The following is a 20,633-nucleotide window of genomic DNA, read 5'->3' on the forward strand; positions in this document are numbered from 1 at the left end:
CCCACAGTTCCTGGCCAATGGGAGCTGCGGAATCGGCACTCAGGGAAGGGGCAGTGCATGGAGATGGCTGCCACAGGGACATGCCAGTCGCTTCCAGGAGTGGCGTGGCACGGAGGGAGGGAGAGAGGAAGAGTGGGCAAGGAGCTGCCTTAGCACTGCTGGCACATCTCTGCGTGCCCCTTGTGGGGAGGGGAGCAGTGGGTCTCCGTGTGCTGCCCGGGGAGGGGGCAGGGTGAGGAACTGCTTCCCTCCAACCAGGGGTGTGCAGAGATGTGCCAGAAGCCATCCACTTCCGGGAGTGGCATGGGGCCACTGTCCATGGCATGCAGTCAGCCTGCCTGCCTGAGCTCTGCTGCACCACCAGCCGGGACTCAGGGGCAGGTTGTCAGATGAGATTTGTCCTGCATTTTGGGGGGTTCCCCTATCATTGAGGGTGCCGTGCCACCACACAGTCTGTTTCACGGTAAATCTGCTCCTGGTCCCAGCAGTTGTGGAGAGACATTTTTAGAACCTTTGCATAATCTCTTGCAAACTAATTGGCGAATCTAACCTGTTGGCCTCTTTCTGCAGCAAAGGATCATTTTTTAATGATGTGTCTCTGCTTTCAAACTGAGTGCATGGCGCGAAAGTTCACCTGAGGTTTGCCAGGTGATTGCAAAGATTGAGCAAAGATCCCTCAGAAGTGATGGGATATCTACAGCTTACAAAGAGTTCATCAGCAAACTGCTAGGTAGCAACTTTGATTGTGTTCTTTTGTACTTTGAGGAAGACTGGTCACTTATTAAGGGACAATGGTTTCTTATAAAACCAGGAAAATAACTATATTCATGCAACATTTGGATGAGGTTTCAAGCACAGAAAAGGCAGGAAACCTAATGTTCTGGCTACCATGGCAACTGTAACTCAGCCGCATTGTGCATGTAAAGTGAACACCACAGGCGGTGGTGGAGGTTGATATCATAATCTGTCACAATCGGACTTAGCTGTCAAAACGATTCTAGAAATGCTAACTCAAGATCCAGCAGCATTGTCTCTCTTTCCCACAGGAGTCTCCTTTACCAGCACTGCACAGGATTTGGGACCATGGGAAAGGCCCTATGGACCTCACTGGATTTCCATGAAGTAGCATGAGCTTCTGCTGGGATTTGTCCTAGTTGCTACTGTGTAGTCCTGAGGCCACTCTGTGGCAGAGATTGGTGGTTCCATTTCAGAGTCCAGGAGCTGCCCTGTCACCTCATCTGTGGGCTCCTTATCTGTCACCCCCAGGGAGTTTCTTGAGCCTTCCATGGGTGTTTCCACAGCCTAGTCTGATCTGTTTCATGCTTTTTCTTGCTCTGAATACACTTCTGACTTTCAGAAACGTAACTTGGCTGAAGAAGAAAGAAAACGCTCTAGCTGCCATCACCACAGTCTGGATTTGGGTGAGGAACTTTTTTAGCTTTTCCCAAGAGTTCTTTTGTGCTTGGTGGCAAGATCTCAAGGCCAAAGTCAGATGATCAAGAAAGCAGAGAGCTTTAGAAAATGACATCCAGGACTTTAACACAATGGGGATGTACGATAAGCACTGAGGTGGTATCATAGTGACAGGAAAATTGAAAGAGTTGAACAGAAGTTGAATGTAGCTTTGCAGAATTAGGAACAGATGGCTAGCTACGGCTTATGCTGGGGAGAGAGAAAGCGGTGGAAAGTAAGTTGAGAATTATGATAAAACACTGAGGAAACCTTAGTTGGATACAGATCTTAGCCACTGTAGGTCCATTGCAGCTCAAATATCATAGCAAGGTTCTACAGAGCAAAACAAACAGTTCCATAGATTAGAAGCCGGGATAGACATTCATCCTCACTCTAGGTGAAATTTGCTCCTATGCAGACAGCCCACATAAGACCTACGCACCTCAGTACAAGACTAAAGTTGTGCATAGATGTTGTGCTGGCCTGCTGCACAGGGTTATGGAAGGTACCACTTTACCTAAATGAGGCCCATCTAGTCCCGGTCAGAGAGATCCAGTGATGTAAGGATCTCTTCTCCTTAGGGGAGGGTTGGTTGGCCGTTATCCCAGAGAGAAAAGAGCTCTGTGTTTTATATATATTGGTAATATGGTGACTTATGGTTACACCACTGAAGAGCCAACCCATGTCACCACCACGTCATTCTTTGCCCCCAACTGCATTGGTTGGTCCACATAAGTATGTTGGCCCACACAAGTTGCGCCACCAACTAAAGACAAACATCCAATACAAAACAGAACTCTCTGGGTAGCTGGGAAAGTATCACTTCCTTCATCAACAGCCTTATTTTAAACAAAAAAAAAAGATAAAGAACCTGGAATTGTGCACAAGGAAGATGTTGAGTGGAACTCGGGCCGGGTGAAATTGTGTAGACAAAAACTTTTTTTCAGTTACAAAAATACAGCTTCAGCAATATTGAAATGTTTCGTGAATTCATGTCAAGTTGGCCAAATTGTTAATTTCAGAAAGAAAAAAAAAAGACAAATTCCCCAAACAAACAAAATGTTTGATTTTGACATTTTCAGAATGAAACATGTTGATATTTTGGTTTAAAATCACTTTCTGTTCCCAAATTGCCTTTAAATTTATATTAAAACATTTTTAAATGGTGGAATTCAAAATGAATGTTTCAGTTTTGTCAAAACAGAACATTTCATTCAACCTAAAATGATTTTTTAAAACCTTTTGTTACATTGAAAATTTTGAATATTTTCATTTTTGCTCCAACCCAAAACAAATTATTTCCAACTTTTCAAAACTATCAACGAATTGAAAAATCTGTTATTCACCCAGCTGAAAGTGGAACCACAAGCTGATGCTTCCAGTCATGACATACTGCATGGCCGCTTTGTGACAGCACAAAGGGGCTGACTAAGTTAAGACCATCACATGCATTTTTTAGGTTCAAGCATCAATCAGGATTTTAACTGAAGACTTCATAGCTGTGGAGTTATGCACTAATACTGTGCTTTATGATTCGTGTGGCCGATGATTTTAAGTTCATATGCTTCACTGATCAGATGCCCAAATTTCTTCTTGAAATATTTCCTGCTATCTCCCTTTGGCACAATGCTAGGGCTTCACTGCTTGGGTAAGAGATCCTCAGCACTAAAATTTTTTTTTCTTCTTAAGGAGATGGGGGGTGAGAAATTTTCTTCTGCTTCCCGTTGGCAACTAGATGTGGGAACAGAGCAATGTACTGGCTGCTGGTTCTGCTGGCCTCTAACTGGATGTTTTCTAAAAGCTCTGCTCAAGGAATTATTCTGGGGGATTTCTCTGGCCTGTGTTATACAGGAGGTCAGATTAGATGATCACAATGATTCCTTCTAGCCTTGGAATCTATAAGAGAAAACATAAGCAGCCAGTAGAAATCAACAGAGACCAGTAAGAACCAGCAGAGACCAACTGGAGGGTTCTAATGGAAGCTACTGGAAATGTCCACTGGGAAGAGGACTCTCCCCATAGAAAGTGAAAGGAGCTCCTGTGATGTGTCTTTTTATCATTTCACATGGCAACCTGTAAAGAGTTCCCAGCCCATGAGCAGCTGAGTGACAGCAGAGGACCACCCACAGCAGAGGGATGAATTGAGAGCACTACGGTCAATGGATGGATTCTTCTGCTCAGAGGCCTCCTCAAACCAAGTGTCTTAAAAGCCATGAACTGTCCTGATGATTTATTTAGCTGTTTAATATATATAAATATGTACATACTATAATGCTATTTTGCACTGTCATCTGCATATCTCAAAGCAAGTTACAAACATTATTCTCACAACACTCCTGAGAGGTAGGTAAGTATCATTATGGCCACTTCACAGTCAAGTTAAATGACTCGCCCAACATCACAGAGTGAGTCAGTGGCAGAGCAGAAGTAGAACCCAGGAGTCCTGCCTCCCATTTCTCCTGCTATCATCACCAGAACACACTCCTTCCCTATCTATTTTACTATGTTACTGAAACATGACAAACAGACATATCACCAAGATACATTAACAAGATTGCTTGGAAATAGCACAGACAGCTTCATTATGATTTCAATATTATGAAAAATGTTCAATAAACTTAATTCAAAGACCAGCACACAGCTCCCAAAAACATGTTCAGCTCCCAAAAAACATGAAAATGGGCTGTGAATGCTGATGAATCCTTAGCAGCCAAAAGTAGGGTGACCAGACAGCAAGTGTAAAAAATCGGGACAGGTGGTGGGGGGTAATAGGAGTCTATATAAGAAAAAGACCCCAAAATCGGGACTGTCCCTATAAAATCTGGACATCTGGTCACCCTAGCTGAAAGGATAATCTACTCCTTTTTGATTTACCAAGCCCCGCCATGTAATTTCCTCCTAGCAAGTCCACATTGTCCCTGGCACCAATGCTCTGCTATGGACAATTCCTCGGGCTCCAGGGGTGCAAAGGTAGAAAAGGAGGTGGTTAGAATGATCTTCGGGGTGATATTTCAGCTGGAATGGTACTGAACACTGTAGACAATAAATAACTTCATTGCTCCCAACATGAGAGGTAGCAGGTAATCCTGGTGTCTGCTGGCTTGCCAGTGGCATCATGGGAAGGGCTGACAGAAATGTTGTGTTGAGTAGCAGCTATAAGTGAGGCACTGGTGCCCATATCCTACTGATGCCTCTGTGCAACGCTAGGTTGTCTGTCCCTGCTTCATCCTTGGGAATTCCTATCCATTCACGGTGCTTTCAGAATTCACCTGGGTGGGGCCAGAATCCAGGCCTCCTTTTCAAGGCTGTGCGGCGCAGTTGCCCATGAAATATGGAATATCTGTTGCCTCTCTCCCCAGTTCAAGCATCAGCCTGCCTGAGGGATTCCAGGGTTTCTGAAGAAGTGGGCTGTAGCCCACAAAAGCTTATGCTCAAATAAATTTGTTAGTCTCTAAGGTGCCACAAGTACTCCTGTTCTTTTTAGGGTTTCCTCAGACATCCTTGGGTAGGACTCAGCACAGGAGCCATCTCTTCTGTCCCAGACGGTCAACTGAACAGGCTGCACTCTGCAGAGTTTGGCAGTGGAGAGGAACCAGAGGAAGGGTGGGTGATGACTCCCTCTTTTGGTCCATGCAAAGATCAGTATTCTTCGTTATCCCCTCCCCTGCTGCGTTTGGGCTATTTTTAGCTCTAATAAAGGCTCAGTTGATTTAGATTGGGGTGAATGTAGTTGGCAAAATTATCTCTTACTCCCCATGGGTGAAAATCACCTCTGTGCAGCGCTCCCACACAGGGCCTAGGCACCACCCAAATCCCACTTAAACCCCTAGAGTTTAGCTGTGTCTTGGGTGGTCTATGTATGATGGTAAATGGGACTTGAGCTTTGGAGTTTTGTGCTGGCCTTTTGCACAGGGGTGAATTTCATCTTATGCCCTCCTCAGATGTCTCCCACCTCCCTAGTACAGTATTCAAGAATGACTCTCTGTGGAGGCTGCATGCACATATATACGTCGTCTCGAGACTGTCCTACTGGGAAAGGACCATGGGCTGGTTTGTGCTTTAGTGGGGAGTGAAGGAGGCGTGTTGTCCTTTTGGCTGTTCGAGTTCTTTAGAGGATTTCTATTTCAGCGGCCGTTTGGCTTTTGCTGCCTGGAGAATTACCTGCTCTTTGAACAGGTCTGTCCTTTTGACAGGAGTTCAGCTCAGCAGCTGCCTCTTGTGTTTGGAACTGCATTCCTCCTTCTTAAATTCAGTGCAACACAAGAAATACAATGTAATACTCCCCTCCCACGGCTTTCCTTCGAGGATGTCCCCAGGAGCCACTGACTCCATTTTGGGATGGTGGGACTTGTTCCTGAGCTGCTAGAATGATCAGGCTGCAGACGTCTAGCGTGCCATGGGCTTTACCCAAAGCCCTTTGAAGTCCAGGGATGCTATCTCAATGACTTTCATTTGATGGGCTTTGGAACCAGCCCGACTAGAGTTACATGCTGGTGGCTTAACAAGGAGTCCGCTCCCAGGCTGCTCTGCAGCTGCTTCGGCGTCAGAAAGCTGGAGCAACCCCCCCAGTTGCTGTTCCCTCTGTATGCAGGGAGAAAGGGAGTGAATGGAGCCAGATCTGCCAGCCTTACCCCCATCTCCTCTCTTAGTCCTACCCCTTTCCCCAAACCTCCCTGCATCTGCAGAGTGCAGAACCATGCAGACGGTGGGCTGCAGACTCCCTGGCTGTGTTCCCACCATCCCGTCCCCCACATCCCCAGCAGAGCTGCACCATCCCCAGCGAGTCCATGAGAGGAGAAGGGGCAGGCATCTCCCCCTCCCGCCCGAGAGCCAGTGAGCAAACACCGCAAAGGGCCTCACTTGTCTGGGTTAACGATGGCGTTCATCTCCTCTGCCAGGTGCCGCCTCAGGATATGCTTGCTGTTTGGGATGCCCAGAGCTGTGGCCATGGCTTCTGCATTGAACGTGGGCTCCAGCATGAGCACAGCCCCATGCACGCCACTGTTAATCAGGTTATCCGCATACTCCTAAAAGCAACAACCAGAGCACGGATTTACCTGACAAGAAAGGACACCTCTGCCCCCCTCTTTGGTAGATGCTAAGAAGTCAGCAGGTGCTAGTCACAGCCTCAGCTGCTGCGGGCAGCAGATAGGTTTCTCTATCCTGTATGACCACCATGCCGCAGGTACCCTGTCCATGGTGTAGCTATTTCTATACTGGATGCTTCCGATGCCCACTTGAGATCTGAGTGATAAAGACTGAGCCCTGCCCAGGCAGGCTTTTCCCCTCCCTGATGATTGCACCCCTCTCGGCACCCACAAGCCACTTCCTTACAAGCAGGTCCTACCTTCAGGTCGATGTCCCTCACCCACTTGAGCACCCGTTGATTTGTCCAGACAAGCAGATCAACGTTCTGGGTCTCACAGCGAGCCCGCCGTTCTTGCAGAACCTACACACAACGACGCTGACATTATTGAGAGTAAAATAGGCCCTGCCCTCTCCTTATTCGGATCCCTCCTAACGTCTTCCGCAAAGACCAGAACTGTGCCCTCTTCAGCCTCTGGGGAGCCTAAGATCCAGAACTCCCATCCGCTGGGATCTTGGCCAGTCAGAGGGGAGGAAGGGAACTACAAGCTCAGTACATTATTTGAGACCCAGGCCAATAAGAAATGGTTCAAACAGGAGGGATCACTTCTTGAATTATGATTTCCCTTTGCTATGTAATTAACTATCTAGAGAGATAGTGGGTGTGGCAAGGCATCTGATTGGACCAACATCAGTTGATGAAAGAGACAAGCCTTCCAGCTTACACAAAACTCTTCTTCAGGACCAGCGTAAGCTCAAAAGTCTGCCTCTTTCGCCAACAGAAGTTGATCCAATAAGAGAAATGGCTGCACCCACCTTGTCCCTAACATCCTGGGACGCACACTGCTACAACACTGCAAACGACAATCGTATCTACCTATCCGTCCATTCAGCTGTTTAAGAAGAAGAATCACTTGCTGTTGGGGAATCAAAATGGATTAACATTACCTGAGCAATTCCCAGATCTCCCAACAACAGAGTTCAGTGTAGCCCTTTCATTCCCCTTCCTCACCCAAGCTAAGGGGTTATTTTATTCCTGGCTCAGTTTTGGATGTGCCTTGTGGGGAGAGGGCAGAGTTACCATGTTATAGGTTCCCAAAAAGAGGACACTGCCAGAGGGTGGGGGATCTGGAGGAGGAGCGGGTAGAGGGAGCGGACAGTTGAGGGTGCTGGAGGGCGTATTTGGGAGGTGCGGGAGGGGTGTGTGTGTACTGGGAGAGGTACCTGGGGTGCAGGAGTGGATGCCTGCAGCTTCACTCTTGGGCGGGGGGGGGGGGGGGTGAGGGTAGTGTTGCTCCCTCTCTCGGTGGCAGGAGGCTGGTGCAAGCCCAGGACACACCACCAAACATCAGTCAGTGCCTCCCTGCAGAACCCCCTCCCCAGGACTGGGAGCCGGGGCCTGGATGGGCAGGATCCAGCAGGTGTGGCTGCAGTGGAATGGATCAATCAGCTGCGGATGCAGGGAGGGACCATTAGGATGTGGACCAATCGGGGCTTTTTCTGAGCTGCAACGACTGCTCTGCAAAAGTCCCAAACATCCCATAATCCACTCAGAAGGCGGAGGATCAAAAAAGAGGCAATGCCTGGGAAAACCCGGACGTATGGTAACCCGAGGTGAGGGCTGCTCTGGCAAAGTCGACACACTCTGAAATCTCCATTCCTTGGAGTTGCTGCATGGTACAGCTATTTCTATAAAAGGCCAATGGGAGACGAAGGTGCACTGTCCCCAATGTAACTGATTTATTAGAGACAGGAATTAGGAATGGAGAGCACTCAGAGGAATTTCACTGGCCTGGAGTGATAGAAAGTTGGGGTTGGTCCTGCTTTGAGCAGGGGGTTGGACTAGATGATCTCCTGAGGTCCCTTCCAACCCCGATCTTCTATGATTCCATGAAAGGCTAATTGTTTGGCAAACCAAACCGCCAGTTTTAAGTATTTCTCATCTCACCTCTTTGCTGAAGTTGACTTGAAAAAGCAGCTCTATTCCCAGCAATATGCTGACCTGGTGGAACTTTTTAGACACATTAAGGTACTTCTCCAAGTCTCGTTTCATCAGCGAGTTCAGCATCCTTCCATCCACGAGGTGATTTTGGAAAGCCTGGGAATACTGAGACAGCCCAATATCATTCAGCCAGGCCTTGGCTACCCAGTGGTGATCCAGTTCAGAGGCTTTAGACAAGCTGTGGAGCGTAAAGAAGACAGGAGGTGTAAGGAAGGTCATCAAAGTGCATGATGCTGTGTTAAACATCATGCAAATACCCTGCACGGGGGCTGTGCAGACAATGGGCCAGATTCTCTGGTCCACACCAGTCACTTTGTGCCACTGAGCTTTATGCCACTGGAATATTCCTCTGTGGAGGAGAACTACCCACTGGTGGGAGGGATAGTTCAGTGGTTTGAGCATTGGCCTGCTAACCCAGGGTTGTGAGTTCAATCCTTGAGGGACCATTTGGGGAACTGGGATTTAAAAAAAAAACCACAAACAAACACTGTCTGGGAATTTGCCCTGCTTTGAGTAGGGGGTTGGACTAGATCTCCTGAGGTTCCTTCTAACCCTGATATTCTATGATAAGCTAGAGGGGGTAGATCCAGCCCCAGGAGTTCCCACCTCCACCTGGCATGGGGACATGCCAGAGAAGAGGTGGGAGTGTGGCAAATGTGAGTTAGGGATGAGCTCTGGGCAGGCAAAAAGCATGGCAGCTCTGTTATAGTGAGTCTCCACTGTTGCATGGTCTCTAGAGATTTCATGGGATGGAGTGGGAACACTCACATGAATAAAGCCAAGCATGTGCTTAAGTCTTCTGCCAGATCGGGGCCTAAATCACTGTTGGGATTCTATGTACACTTTAACGTCTACAAGGAAAATTGATTTTTGCTCCCTAAATTTAAAAAACAAGCAGGAAGTGCACTGATGGTTTAGCGCTGGGTTGATTATTGTGACTTTCCCCCTTTGAAACAAATGCCAATACGAGGTGGGTGCAATTATCCAGGTTGGCCTGAATAATTGGATAAATATTGGATAATAATTGAATAATTTTATAGGACTTCCTGGAGCCTTTAGGCACACACCCATGCTGCTCACCAGCTAGCCACAGGATGGCAGCATTGCAGCATGGAAGACCACTGGTGAGGCATACAGGGATGCATGGGTTTTCCCCCCCAATGGAATGGGCAAATCCAGCATTGCTGTAATGGAGCATAAATTCTGCACTAGGGTGACCAGATAGCAAGGATGAAAAATCAGGACAGGGGGTTGGGGGTAATAGGCACCTATAGAAGACAAAGCCCCAAATACTGGGGCAGTGCCTATAAAATCGGGACATCTGGTCACCCTATTCTGCATGCTTCTCATGTCTGCCTGATGTGTGGTAAGGGAATGCAAACGGGGGCAAGTCACAGCACCAAGAGACATGTCTCCATGTTAATCACTAAAGGTGTCCACTGATGACACTATTCAAAACACCACTCATTACAGGTGGAAGAAACAGGCAACTCCGAGCCTGATTCTCACGCTGCTTGCCCTGTGTATTTACAGCTCTATAACCCCCCGTGCTTCCTTAGAGACACACCTGTGATCTGCTGGCACAGACTTGTGTTTGTTCACTTACAACTAGATGGGAGTTGCCCAGCTGCTGTGGCAGTTGGCGCCACATCATTAAATAGATTAATTAAAGGATTAATTAATCCTTCATTAATCTAGCCTCCCCACTCCTATTCCCAGCTCTGAAGTTTCTAATTAAGCAGACACCGAGCAGAAAGCCTAGCTTCAAAGCAGAGGAGTCTTTCCAATTTTCTCCCTTAACACTGGTAAGGAAACGTAAGAGTCGCTTCCAGCACGCTCTGGTGACTAGCTGCTTTTCTGTCTTACTCTGCGGAAAGAGAGTTTTCCCAGAACGAATCTCATTGGTGGGCAACAATGAAAAACACTTAAAAAAGCAGGTGAAATAGCCATTCACAAATAGTTAATGTCTGTCATTGCTTTCCTCTGTGGGAGTCATCTGTTCCCATAAAGCCAGGTCCTTGCAGACCTGGAGCTGCCAGTCACAAGAGAGTTAAGTACTAGCCGTGTCTACACTCTGGCATGACAGTTCTACAGACACAGAGTCTGGAAAGCAGCACCCAGCTCAGGGAGCTGATCTACAATCTGGTGTGCTTGTCCCCAGGGAGTGGAGCAGCTGCACATCTAAGGCTGGACCCTTCTGGGGCTCCAGCCCCAGCGATCTGCACAGGTAGACTAGCCAGGAGATCTATGTAGTAGAGATCCCCTGACCCACAACTGCTTCCCCGGGACCACTCCTAGAGGCTCAGCTCTGAGTCGTGCAAGGTGCAAAGGTCCTGTGCAACTGCAGCCTTTCCAAATCTCATCCCGCCCTTGAGCAGCAGAACAGCACCAGTTTCGCTGTCTCCGGGATCCTCTGCATCGACAGAGAGGGGATAGGCCCTGCCCCTGAGTCTGGGTCCTTCCCTGTGCTTCTCTCCACTCCTGGCAAATGATGACTCTCTGCTAGGAATGGAAAACTGTAGGCACATGTTGTCCGCAATTCAACCCCTGTCCGAGAAGCTGAATAATACAATGCAGCCAACAACCATTCCAAAGTTTTAGGATATAATAGTCCTGACTAAGCCCCAGACGATGCAGAACCTGGTTTTAATGCTTTAAGATATAGTATGAAGCTGAAGACAGAATAGCAGCTTCACTCGATCCATCCAACCTGCCTACACCTCAAGTATGTAACCTGTCCTAGCCTGGTGGGCCGAGGAATGGAGTCTTCTAGGCATGCGTCTGCTTCATTGGTTTTAAATCCTACTCTAGAGAACAGAGGAGATTTCTCTATAACACTGAATACTACCAGGCACAGGGTGGTTCGGGGAACGCGAGAGCAAACCGCGGCGAAGCTGGTCTCCTTTCCCGGTTTGCTCTCTCGTTCCCGGAACCCCGAGCAAGCAGGTCTCCTTCCCTGCGGTTTGCAGGGTGGTTCGGGGAACGCGAGAGCAAACTGCGGCGAAGCTGGTCTCCTTTCCCGGTTTGCTCTCTCGTTCCCGGAACCCCGAGCAAGCAGGTCTCCTTCCCTGCGGTTTGCAGGGTGGTTCGGGGAACGCGAGAGCAAACCGCGGCGAAGCTGGTCTCCTTTCCCGGTTTGCTCTCTCGTTCCCGGAACCCCCCTTGAAGCCGCCCAACAGCGCTGCAGTATGGCCACATCTAACACCACTTGCAGCGCTGGTTGCTGTAAGTGTGGCCACTCTGCAGCGCTGGCCCTATACAGCTGTACTAATACAGCTGTAACAACCAGCGCTGCAAAATTTTAGATGTAGACATGGCCTGACAGCTGTTGGTTTTGCTTCCACTGGGGTAATTTGATTGTAGGAAAATCTTGCTCTAGCCTCTTTGCTGAATTCCTAGCCAGGCTCACTCCCAAAGCTCACCGGGGCATTGATGTTGTTGGTTTTATGGCTTTAAATGCAGGAGACAGTTTGCTTTCTTTCTTTTTTTAATCACTCAGGCCGGCTCTGTGAGGAGCAGCACCACACGCTAGTGTTGATTAATTAGCTGAGCAAAAATGACAGGGACGTCACTGAGGGAAGTAATTATGCAAAACAGAAGTGTCGGTTTTGTTAAAGTGAGTTTTCTCTCACACTGAGCAGAGCAGTAAGAATCGTTCCCTGACATTTGTTTTTTCCTCTCTCTTGCTCTTTCTTTTTTCTCCCCCTCTCCAGATACTTTGGCTGCCTTCTGAGGATAACATGTAAATACACACACACAAACAGGCACACATTAATACACGTGTGTACTACTACATGTATGTATTAATACTCATGTACACATACATACAGACATGTGTGCACACACAGGCGTGCACACATATGTAATGAATGCAGGAAGTGGGATTCCGATGCCCACAGGAAGAGTTTACCATTTGCCTGTTTCTGCATCCCTGTAATCCTCTATTGCCAGCCTGAGTTTGCGGCGGTGAAGGGAGCTACAGACGCCCAGCCCTGTTGCCAGATCTTCATCACTCAAACTGAGCAACATCTGCTTTCCAAGGAAAAAAACCAACAACAAAACTCAGCCATTGACTTTGGTCATTTACAGAACAGCAATGCAGTATGTGGTATGGGTTCTTATACGCTAGATCCCAAAATGCTTTACAGCGTTAATTAACAAAACTATAGAGAAGAAGTGGTTAAGATGTTAGACTGGGGCCCAGGCAATTTGGGTTCTGTTCTCGGCTCTGCCACAAATTTCCTCTGTTATCTCGTGCACAGCACTTAGTCTGTGCGCCTCGGTTTCTCCATCTGTGAAATGGGGATAATGATTTTTTCCCACCCTTCCAGAGGTACTGTGAGGATTAATTAAATGATTCATCCTATAGGGAAGCGCATCACGGAAAAGCCTACCAATGAAAAATAACATCAATAGAGATTAACTAACAACAGTGGGTGAGGGCAAAGAGGGGATGCCGAGTTTTGCAGCGAGGCAGAAAACTGTTACAAATGGCAGAAGCTGCAGGTGAGAAGGCTCTCACCTCAGCAGTGCCCAGTCTGCATGTGGTGGGGGATGACCAAGCAGGTCGGGTCGTGCTAGCCAATCGGAGGGCATAGAGAGACTTAACAATCCCCTGCATTAACTGTGGAACCCTCGACCTAATAAATCATTTTTTTCCACCAAACAACTTGACTGCGAGTGAGGAGGGGGTAGAGTTGGGCCACGTGGCCCCAGTTCTGGCTTTGGAAGCCCCTCACCACTCAGAGGGTTGTTTGGGATCACGTGCTTTGGCACTGACAGCAGATTGCTACCAATGGCGCAGACACCCCAGCAGAGACATAGCTTGCTCTCCTACCTTCCCGCTCTTGACGTTCTCCGCACAGGCTTTGACATACATTGGCATAGCCATGACCACCTCCAGCCATGCCTGCACGGTGCCTGCTTTCCAGTGGGACATGGGTGTGGTGCGCACCAGCTCCACCTGCTGCAGCCGGTCCACCTGTTCCTCCCCTTCGGAGAGGCTGAGGCTTAGGCGGGTTGGGCTGGAAAGACTGTCGGAATCTGGAACACAAAGCAAACGGTGGAAATGCGGCTGGGCTCCCTGCCCAAGGGGCTCACGGGGATCTAACACTTCAGCTAGGAGTGGTTCCGCAATCTCCCTGGATGGCTCTAGCTCCAGAAACCTGGCCCAGCTGCTGGAGACATAAAATGTCATGGCTTAGGCTGATGCGAACACATCACTGTTCCGGGAACCTGAAGAATCCTGGCCTGGCTAGCACTTCAGCTCTGCTAATATTACCTGTCTTACAACCCCCTGCCTCGTCATCAGCAGGGTTTGAGCCTCAGACCTTGAGTATCAAAACCTTGAGCCAAAGCCGTAACTCCACTAGCAGATAGCAATAGTAGGCTCTTACCCCTCATGTGGACCAGCCACTAAAGGGGGACACGACACATTGCGCCACTAGCCAGTACTGGAAGGAAGTAGGAAGCACTGAGCAACAATGGCTGGGACTGAAAGCTCTCCTACCGTGACCCTACCCTGAGCCAGTGTCTAATCAGGGCAGAGCATCTTCCCACCCTCTTGGTGCAATTTCAGCCCTGACCCCTTTACGGAAGATCTTCTTGCCCAGTAATGTCTCCACAGGGAGTCAGGCAGTGCACTGACATACGGACCATTAACCTTCCTGTCTCCTCTCTAACAGGAATTACCGCACATCAGTGGGCTAAGCATTGACCTGCTAAACCCAGGGTTGCGAGTTCAATCCTTGAGGGGGCCATGTAGGGATTGGCCCTGATTTGAGCAGGGGGTTGGACTAGATGATCTCCTGAGGTTCCTTCCAACCCTGATATTCTATGATACATAATCCTAAATAAAGACCTTATTGGAAACAAGTGTTGACTCTCTTGTGGCGGTAAGAGCCAGATGGAGGAAAATGGGACAACTCAGCACAGTCAGTCACCTGGTCGCCAGAATCAGTGGGCTTGTCCAGGATCTACTGCCCATCACTGATGCTGACTCCCATGGTGGCACCTCCTTGGGTCACAAGAGGGGCTGAACGCTTCCCCTGCCTGTTGAAACCAATGGGTGCTGTGAGTGTGCAGCCTCTCTCAGTACCAGCCCCAGCAGCTGTTCTGCTAGGCGAGACCGATGGGGACTTCCCTCTCGGACCTTCCTTACAAGGCTCCAGGCAAGCATGGCCCACGCTGCCAGAGCAGGGAGGTCAGGTGACTCCGTCTCCCTCACTAGCCCCAGTGCCACTTCTAGAAGGGGCATTTGGCAGAGTTGACGCTAGTCCCATTGCGGGAAGACGAGAATGGGCAAGCTCCTGAGTCTGTTGGGTGCTCCAGAAGTGCAGGGCCCTAGGCACTCTTTGTGTGGCTTACGGTGAAGGCTCATCTTGCGCCCCCATCCCAGCAGAGGCAGGAGGAGCTGTGCTACGCCCCAGGTCTGCTCCCCATCTCACTGCCAAGGGCACAGCCAAATCCAAACGCTGCCGGAATGGGACCCACATTTGGTTATTTGACCGGGCTACCATACAGCCTCTTCCTCTGTTTGCAGAGAAACACCAGGGCTCCTGGAAGGAGAGGAAAAGAACTGACTGGTTGGAAGGGAAATGCAAATGCTGCTTATTGCAAGGAGACATATCGCCAACAGGCACAGACAGATCACGCACAAGGGATCACTCACACAGTAGAGCATTAGCTGCCCATCCATCAGGCTGATTACCAGCTAGGAAAGGCTCCAGGCTGGGCTGAGCAGGCTTTCGGGACCTCTGAAACCCAAGGCGAGGTTGCAATTTGCATACCCTGGATGGCAGGAGAGAGTTTGATGCTCTGTGCATTGACTGGTGTTCTGTTATCAGGCCATAATCTTAGGCAAAGCAGATTGATGAGATACATGGGGGGGAGGGTAGATTGGTGGGGATGGGAGTCCCTAGGAATAACTCTCGGGGTGTGTCCCCACAGCCCATGGGCTAGGAATATGGCCTGCTTCTTAAAGATACCTTCCAGATCAATGCCTGGCAATGAAGAAGAGAAAGAATGATCTTTACCAAGAGATCGGGGCATTCACCTGCCCCTTTCCCCACCTCATGCCGTGCCTAGCTCAGCTCATCATACCACCACCCTGCTTCACTAGGTGCAGCTGCCCAGGTCCCTGTTGGAAGCACCTACACATGTGGCTGGATAAGCATCCTGCCAGCGATGTATTTTTCACCCCGGCCTCATCCTGCAAGGCTGAGCACCTGCTGTCAGTCAACCCATCTGGCTGATGTCGGCGGGAGCTGTGGGACCAACCTCATGTCCTCACAGTAGCATCCCTCCACCTGCCTGCATGGCAGCTGCCAAACCTAAGGCCTGCTGACAGTGCCTTTCACACACCTTGTGTAGAGAGGGAGCACAAACCTCTGCCCCAGGAGAATCAAACTGCAGGCCTCGCAATAGGGCTCAGGCAGGCTGTCAGTGTTGCATGGGCCCTGTGCCCAGTCCTCTGTACAGAGCTGAATTTCAGTCGTCATTACTGTGGCTTTAAATCCTTAGCGGGAAGCAGCAGGCCGAGGTTGGAGGCAGGAGCTCTGCAATGATGCAGCAGACAGCACTAGGCACCTCTTTAAGTATTAGCTTCAAAGTTGCTTTGTTTTCAAGGTTCCATGTCCCCTGATAAGGGACAATGGTTCTCTCCTACTGTGTGATTCTTCATGATGCACTTAGCTAGCTTAACTGTATTTCCAGGTGCAGTGTTGTTCCTCGGTGTGCAAATTGGACATGTTCCTTTGCCTTTCCTCCAGCTTTCAGCTGGGTCCTCTTTGTCCTTAGAATGAGCTGAGGGGAAGACTTAAATCCCCTTCTCCTCTTCTTTAAAAGTGTTCAATAACTCACCAAAAGTAAGAGACACACCCAGGTGAGCGCTTTGTATGGCTGCATAGGACTGGCATGCAGCACACAGGTGGAAGTGATAGGCCACTGGCCTGTGTATTTCCCCAATAGCTATCAGGTGGGCTGTGAGCATGAGCTGGCCACTGACTATGATGCACAGGTGTCGTGTGTGAGCACTAATACAGCCAGTGCAGAGGGGAAGTGGCTTCGAAGAGCGAGTGCATTGCAAACTCTCAGCCTGAACCTTCTGCATATGGGTAAGTTTACAATGTGGTGTCTTGGACCTGATCCTGTAAGTGGGTGGATCCCTGCACCTCTGCAAAGCTCTGTTGAAGTCAGTGGGCTTCTGCAGGGAACAGTTGGCAGGTTCGGGCCTGGTTTGAATCAATGGCTTCAATGCCTTTGCTGTCTCCTTGATTCATTTGCTTTTGACAAATAGTAAAGGCCTGGGCATCAGCAATAGTTGTGTCTGCATCTGCACACTGGAACACCCTGCCGCTCTCAGTGCAACCTGGGTTTTGAAGTATTCTGCAGAGCATTGGGAAAAAACTCCCATCTTTCCATTGCTGTCCCCTGTCTCTTTGCTGCCTGTAGGCCTGGATGGATGATCTGGGAAGAAGAGCAGGAAGCGCTCTGTGGCTTGAACTCCCTACAGCCATTCCACAGGGAGCTGGGTCTGCACTACATTCGCAGGTAGGCTCCATTCTTTTAATTAAAGGTTTATTATGATGATGAGTAGTAATAAAAGTCAGCTCTCAACGACAGAAGGAATCATCAGAACTGGTGGCTCTGTGAAAATGAGTGATTACAGTGGTGCTAACTCCAGGCATTCAAAAGGTCATGAATCAGAATGCCAAAAGCATGAGATTCACTGAAAAATCAGCAGCTTTAAGAAAAATCAGGCTTCTTTTTCTTTGCCTTGGGTTGAGCCTTTAAGGGGGCACTCGGGTCACATTTGCAAATTCTTCTGTGAAATCATGTAGGGAGTTTCTAGCCTTTTAAAAAAAAATATGGAAAGCTAAGATTCTTCTCTAATCATGTCAGTCCAGGAGCTGGGACTCTTAAAAAGGACCAGATACTGTGGGAGTGGGCAACTCTATGTCATTTAGGAAAAAGTTTCCGCCCACATTTGCAAAATAAACCACGTGGTTGCAAAAAGGGAAACATGCTGAGTTTAGTACCTGTAAAGTTATCGCTTTGGTGTTGGCTTTGTCAATGAAAGAGTAGTACTTTGCCCCCTAAAACTAAAGTTTGGTAGCAGTTTCAGACTAAATGCTAAAGAATACATTGTGATCTTTGAAAAACAGGCTTTGATCCTGCAAATATGCATGAGCTTAATTTGCTTCAGTGCCACTGCTCACGTGCTTCAAGTTGAGCATAGGCATAAATATTTGTAGGACTGTGGCTGTAGCTGCTGAAACGGATATAGGGGTAGGGTGACCAGATGTCCCGTTTTTAAAGGGACAGTCCCATTTTTTGGGACTTTTTCTTATATAGGCGCCTATTACCCCCCACCCCTTGTCCTGTTTTTTCACAGTTGCTATCTGGTAACTGTAGATAAAGGTGCAGATCCTGCATTAATCTTTAAGCATGTGAATAGTTGCATTGATTTCAATGGGTCTATTTATGGCAGTAAAGTTAAGCGTATGTTGAAGTATATTCAGGACCGGGACCACAACCTATAATTCAGAATAATGGGAAAGATACTGATCCACTATTTGTGACTTGATCTGGTTTTTAAATAAAATTTTTTTTTGCAAACAAAAAATGGTAATGAAAATGTCTTTGTAGTTCGTTGAAACCTTGATCAATTTTTCATCAAAATGTGGAAAATTGTTTCCTGTCCTGTACTTGTTTAAAAAAGTCAGACTGATTTATTTCCGTGACAAATGCCTCTTGCTTTTTCTTCTGTCAAAAGTTCAACATAAAATATCAGAGTTCTGAAACTGAGAAAATGTGGCTGGATTTGTTTGACATGTTATTTGCTTTTGGCTTGTGCTTTTGTGTTAGTAGTGCAAGGAATGTGGAGTTGGTGTGAATTTGATTAGCTTTTCAGGGAGGTGTTTTTGCTGCAAGAGTGTAACACATCCACAGTGGTTCTCTGCTGCTTTGCTTTTGCAGAGCTACTAATAAGATACTTCCAGGAAAACAGGCAGACCTGTCTGTGAATATAACACTTCTGAGTGCCCTTTAAACAACCTCTCACCTGCACCAGTGGTGGCAAAATCTACTGGGGAGAGGTCTGGCTGAGAATGTATTGCTTGTTATACCAATCCAATCAAGAAACAGAAACAATGCCATATAACCTGACAAATGCATCTCAGATTATTAATTTTATTTGATTTCTTCCAATGAGTCCTCATTAGGGTTGCTATCTAATCACTCGCATCCAAACACCTTTGCCCTGCTCCCCCAAGGCCCTGGCCCTGACCTACCCAGGCCCTGCCCCACTCACTCCATCCCCCCTCTCTCCATCACTCGCCCTCCCTCACCATCACTCACTTTCACTGGGCTGGGACAGGGAGTGGGGGTGTGGGCTCTGGGCTAGAGCTAAGGGGTTTGGAGTGTGAGAGGGGGTTCTGGGCTCCGCCTGGGGCACGGGTGTGGGGGGACGTGTGATGCAAGCTCTGGGAGGGAGTTTAGGTGCTGGAGGGGCTCAGGGCTGGGGCAGGGGGTTGGGGTGCAGGAGGGAGTGTGCAGTGCAGGCTCTGACCAGGAGGTGCTTACCTGGGGCGGCTCCCAGTCAGCAGCATAGCAGGGCTTAGACAAGCTTCCTGCCTCACCTGGCCCCACGCTGCTCCTGGAAGCAGCCAGCATGTTCCTGCGGGCCCTCGGGGCAGCAAGGAGCTCTGTGCGCTGCCCAGGCCCGCAAGCGCCACCTCCGCAGCTCCCATTGGCTGCAGTTCTCAGCCAATGAGAGCTGCGGACTCTGTGCTTGGGGCAAGGGCAGCATGAGGAGACTCCCTGCCCCCCACCAGGGCCACAAGGATGTGCTGGCCGCTTCTGGGAGCGGAGTGGGGCCATGGCAGGCAGGGAACCTGCCTTAGCCCCGCTGTGCTGCCAGACTTTTAGAGCTTAAAATCTCTCAGCTTGGCTTCAATAGCCTGGGGAGACAGAGCCTGATTCCGGGGGACTCCCTGCAAAAATGAGCTGCAGACTAAGTAGGGTTGCCAACTTCCTAATCACACAAAACCGAACCCTGCCCTGCCCTTTCCCCGAGGCCCCATCTCTGCTCACTCCATTTCCCCCACCACTAGTCAGTCTCTCTCTCTCCTACCCTCAGACACTTTCACCAGGCTGGGCAGGGGGTTGGAGTGTGGGAGGGGGGTGAGGGCTCTGTCTGGGGATGTGGGCTCTGGGGTGAGGCTGAGGACGAGGGATTTGGGGTGTGGGAGAGGGCTGGGGCAGAGTGTTGGGGGGATGCAGACTCTGGGAAGGAGTTTGGGTGCAAGAAGGGAGTCCGGGCTGGGGCAGGGGATTGGGGTGAGGGAAGGGGTTTGGTGTGCGGGGTCCCAGTGGCACTTACCAGGGCTCCCAGGAAGCGGCTGCCAAGTCTTCGCAGCCTCTAGATGCACGGGCAGCCAGGGAGGGTCTGCGTCCTGCCCTCCTGCCTGCAGGCACCTCCCGCGCAGCTCCCATTGGTCGCAGTTCCCAGCCAATCAGAGCTGCAGAGCCGGCCCTCAGGGCAGCGCGCAGAGCCTCCCTGCACTAGGGGCCGCAGAGACCTGGTGGTGGCTTCTGGGAGCTGCACAGAGCCTGCCTTAGCCCTGGGCTCCCGCTGCACTGCCGACTGGACTTTTAACGGCGGTGTCGGCCAGGGTCCCTTTTCGACAGGATGTTCTGGTCCTGGCAATCCTAGGACTAAGAATTATTCAGAGAGTCGGAATGCCACTTGAGTCCTACGTAAGTGGTGCCTAGGCCTGGTCTTAGATCTCTGCAGGGTGAATTTCATCTAGAGAACTGGGCATGTCATTCAAAAGAGCAGATTAGGATTTGAGAGAACCACAAGTTGCTCGCAGGCAATTTGCAAAAGGGCCGAACTCATGGAATGAGTTACTGCTAAATATTCCCTTCGCTCTCCTCCGACCGCTTCTGCATTCTGACCGCGTTTCTATCAGAGCCAGTTACAGTCTCGCAAAGAGGGTGGCCTAGTCACCCTGCACAGCAGTGGGAAGATGTACTGAATTATTGTTGCCTCTGGGACTGGAAACTAAAAGCACCATTAGCCTGACCCTGC

General features: G+C 49.3%; 1 protein-coding gene across 6 annotated transcripts in view; it reads right to left on the minus strand.

Moving 5' to 3' along the window:
* KAZN (kazrin, periplakin interacting protein) overlaps nt 1–20,633 on the minus strand; it is a 719,120-nt gene that overhangs the window by 19,471 nt on the left and 679,016 nt on the right. For 4 of the 6 annotated variants that reach the window (XM_030537471.1, XM_030537474.1, XM_030537475.1 and 1 more), the window contains 5 exons: nt 13,377–13,582; nt 12,450–12,571; nt 8,486–8,717; nt 6,800–6,901; nt 6,313–6,479 (listed from right to left, as the gene is read on the minus strand). In XM_030537471.1, the coding sequence (XP_030393331.1) occupies nt 6,313–6,479; nt 6,800–6,901; nt 8,486–8,717; nt 12,450–12,571; nt 13,377–13,582 (829 nt within the window). The remainder of the gene's footprint in view (nt 1–6,312; nt 6,480–6,799; nt 6,902–8,485; nt 8,718–12,449; nt 12,572–13,376; nt 13,583–20,633) is intronic. The other 2 variants (XM_030537473.1, XM_030537472.1) reach the window with 2 other exon arrangements.

Source organism: Gopherus evgoodei, chromosome 18 (genome assembly GCF_007399415.2).
Source record: "Gopherus evgoodei ecotype Sinaloan lineage chromosome 18, rGopEvg1_v1.p, whole genome shotgun sequence".
Classification (NCBI taxonomy): domain Eukaryota; kingdom Metazoa; phylum Chordata; order Testudines; family Testudinidae; genus Gopherus; species Gopherus evgoodei.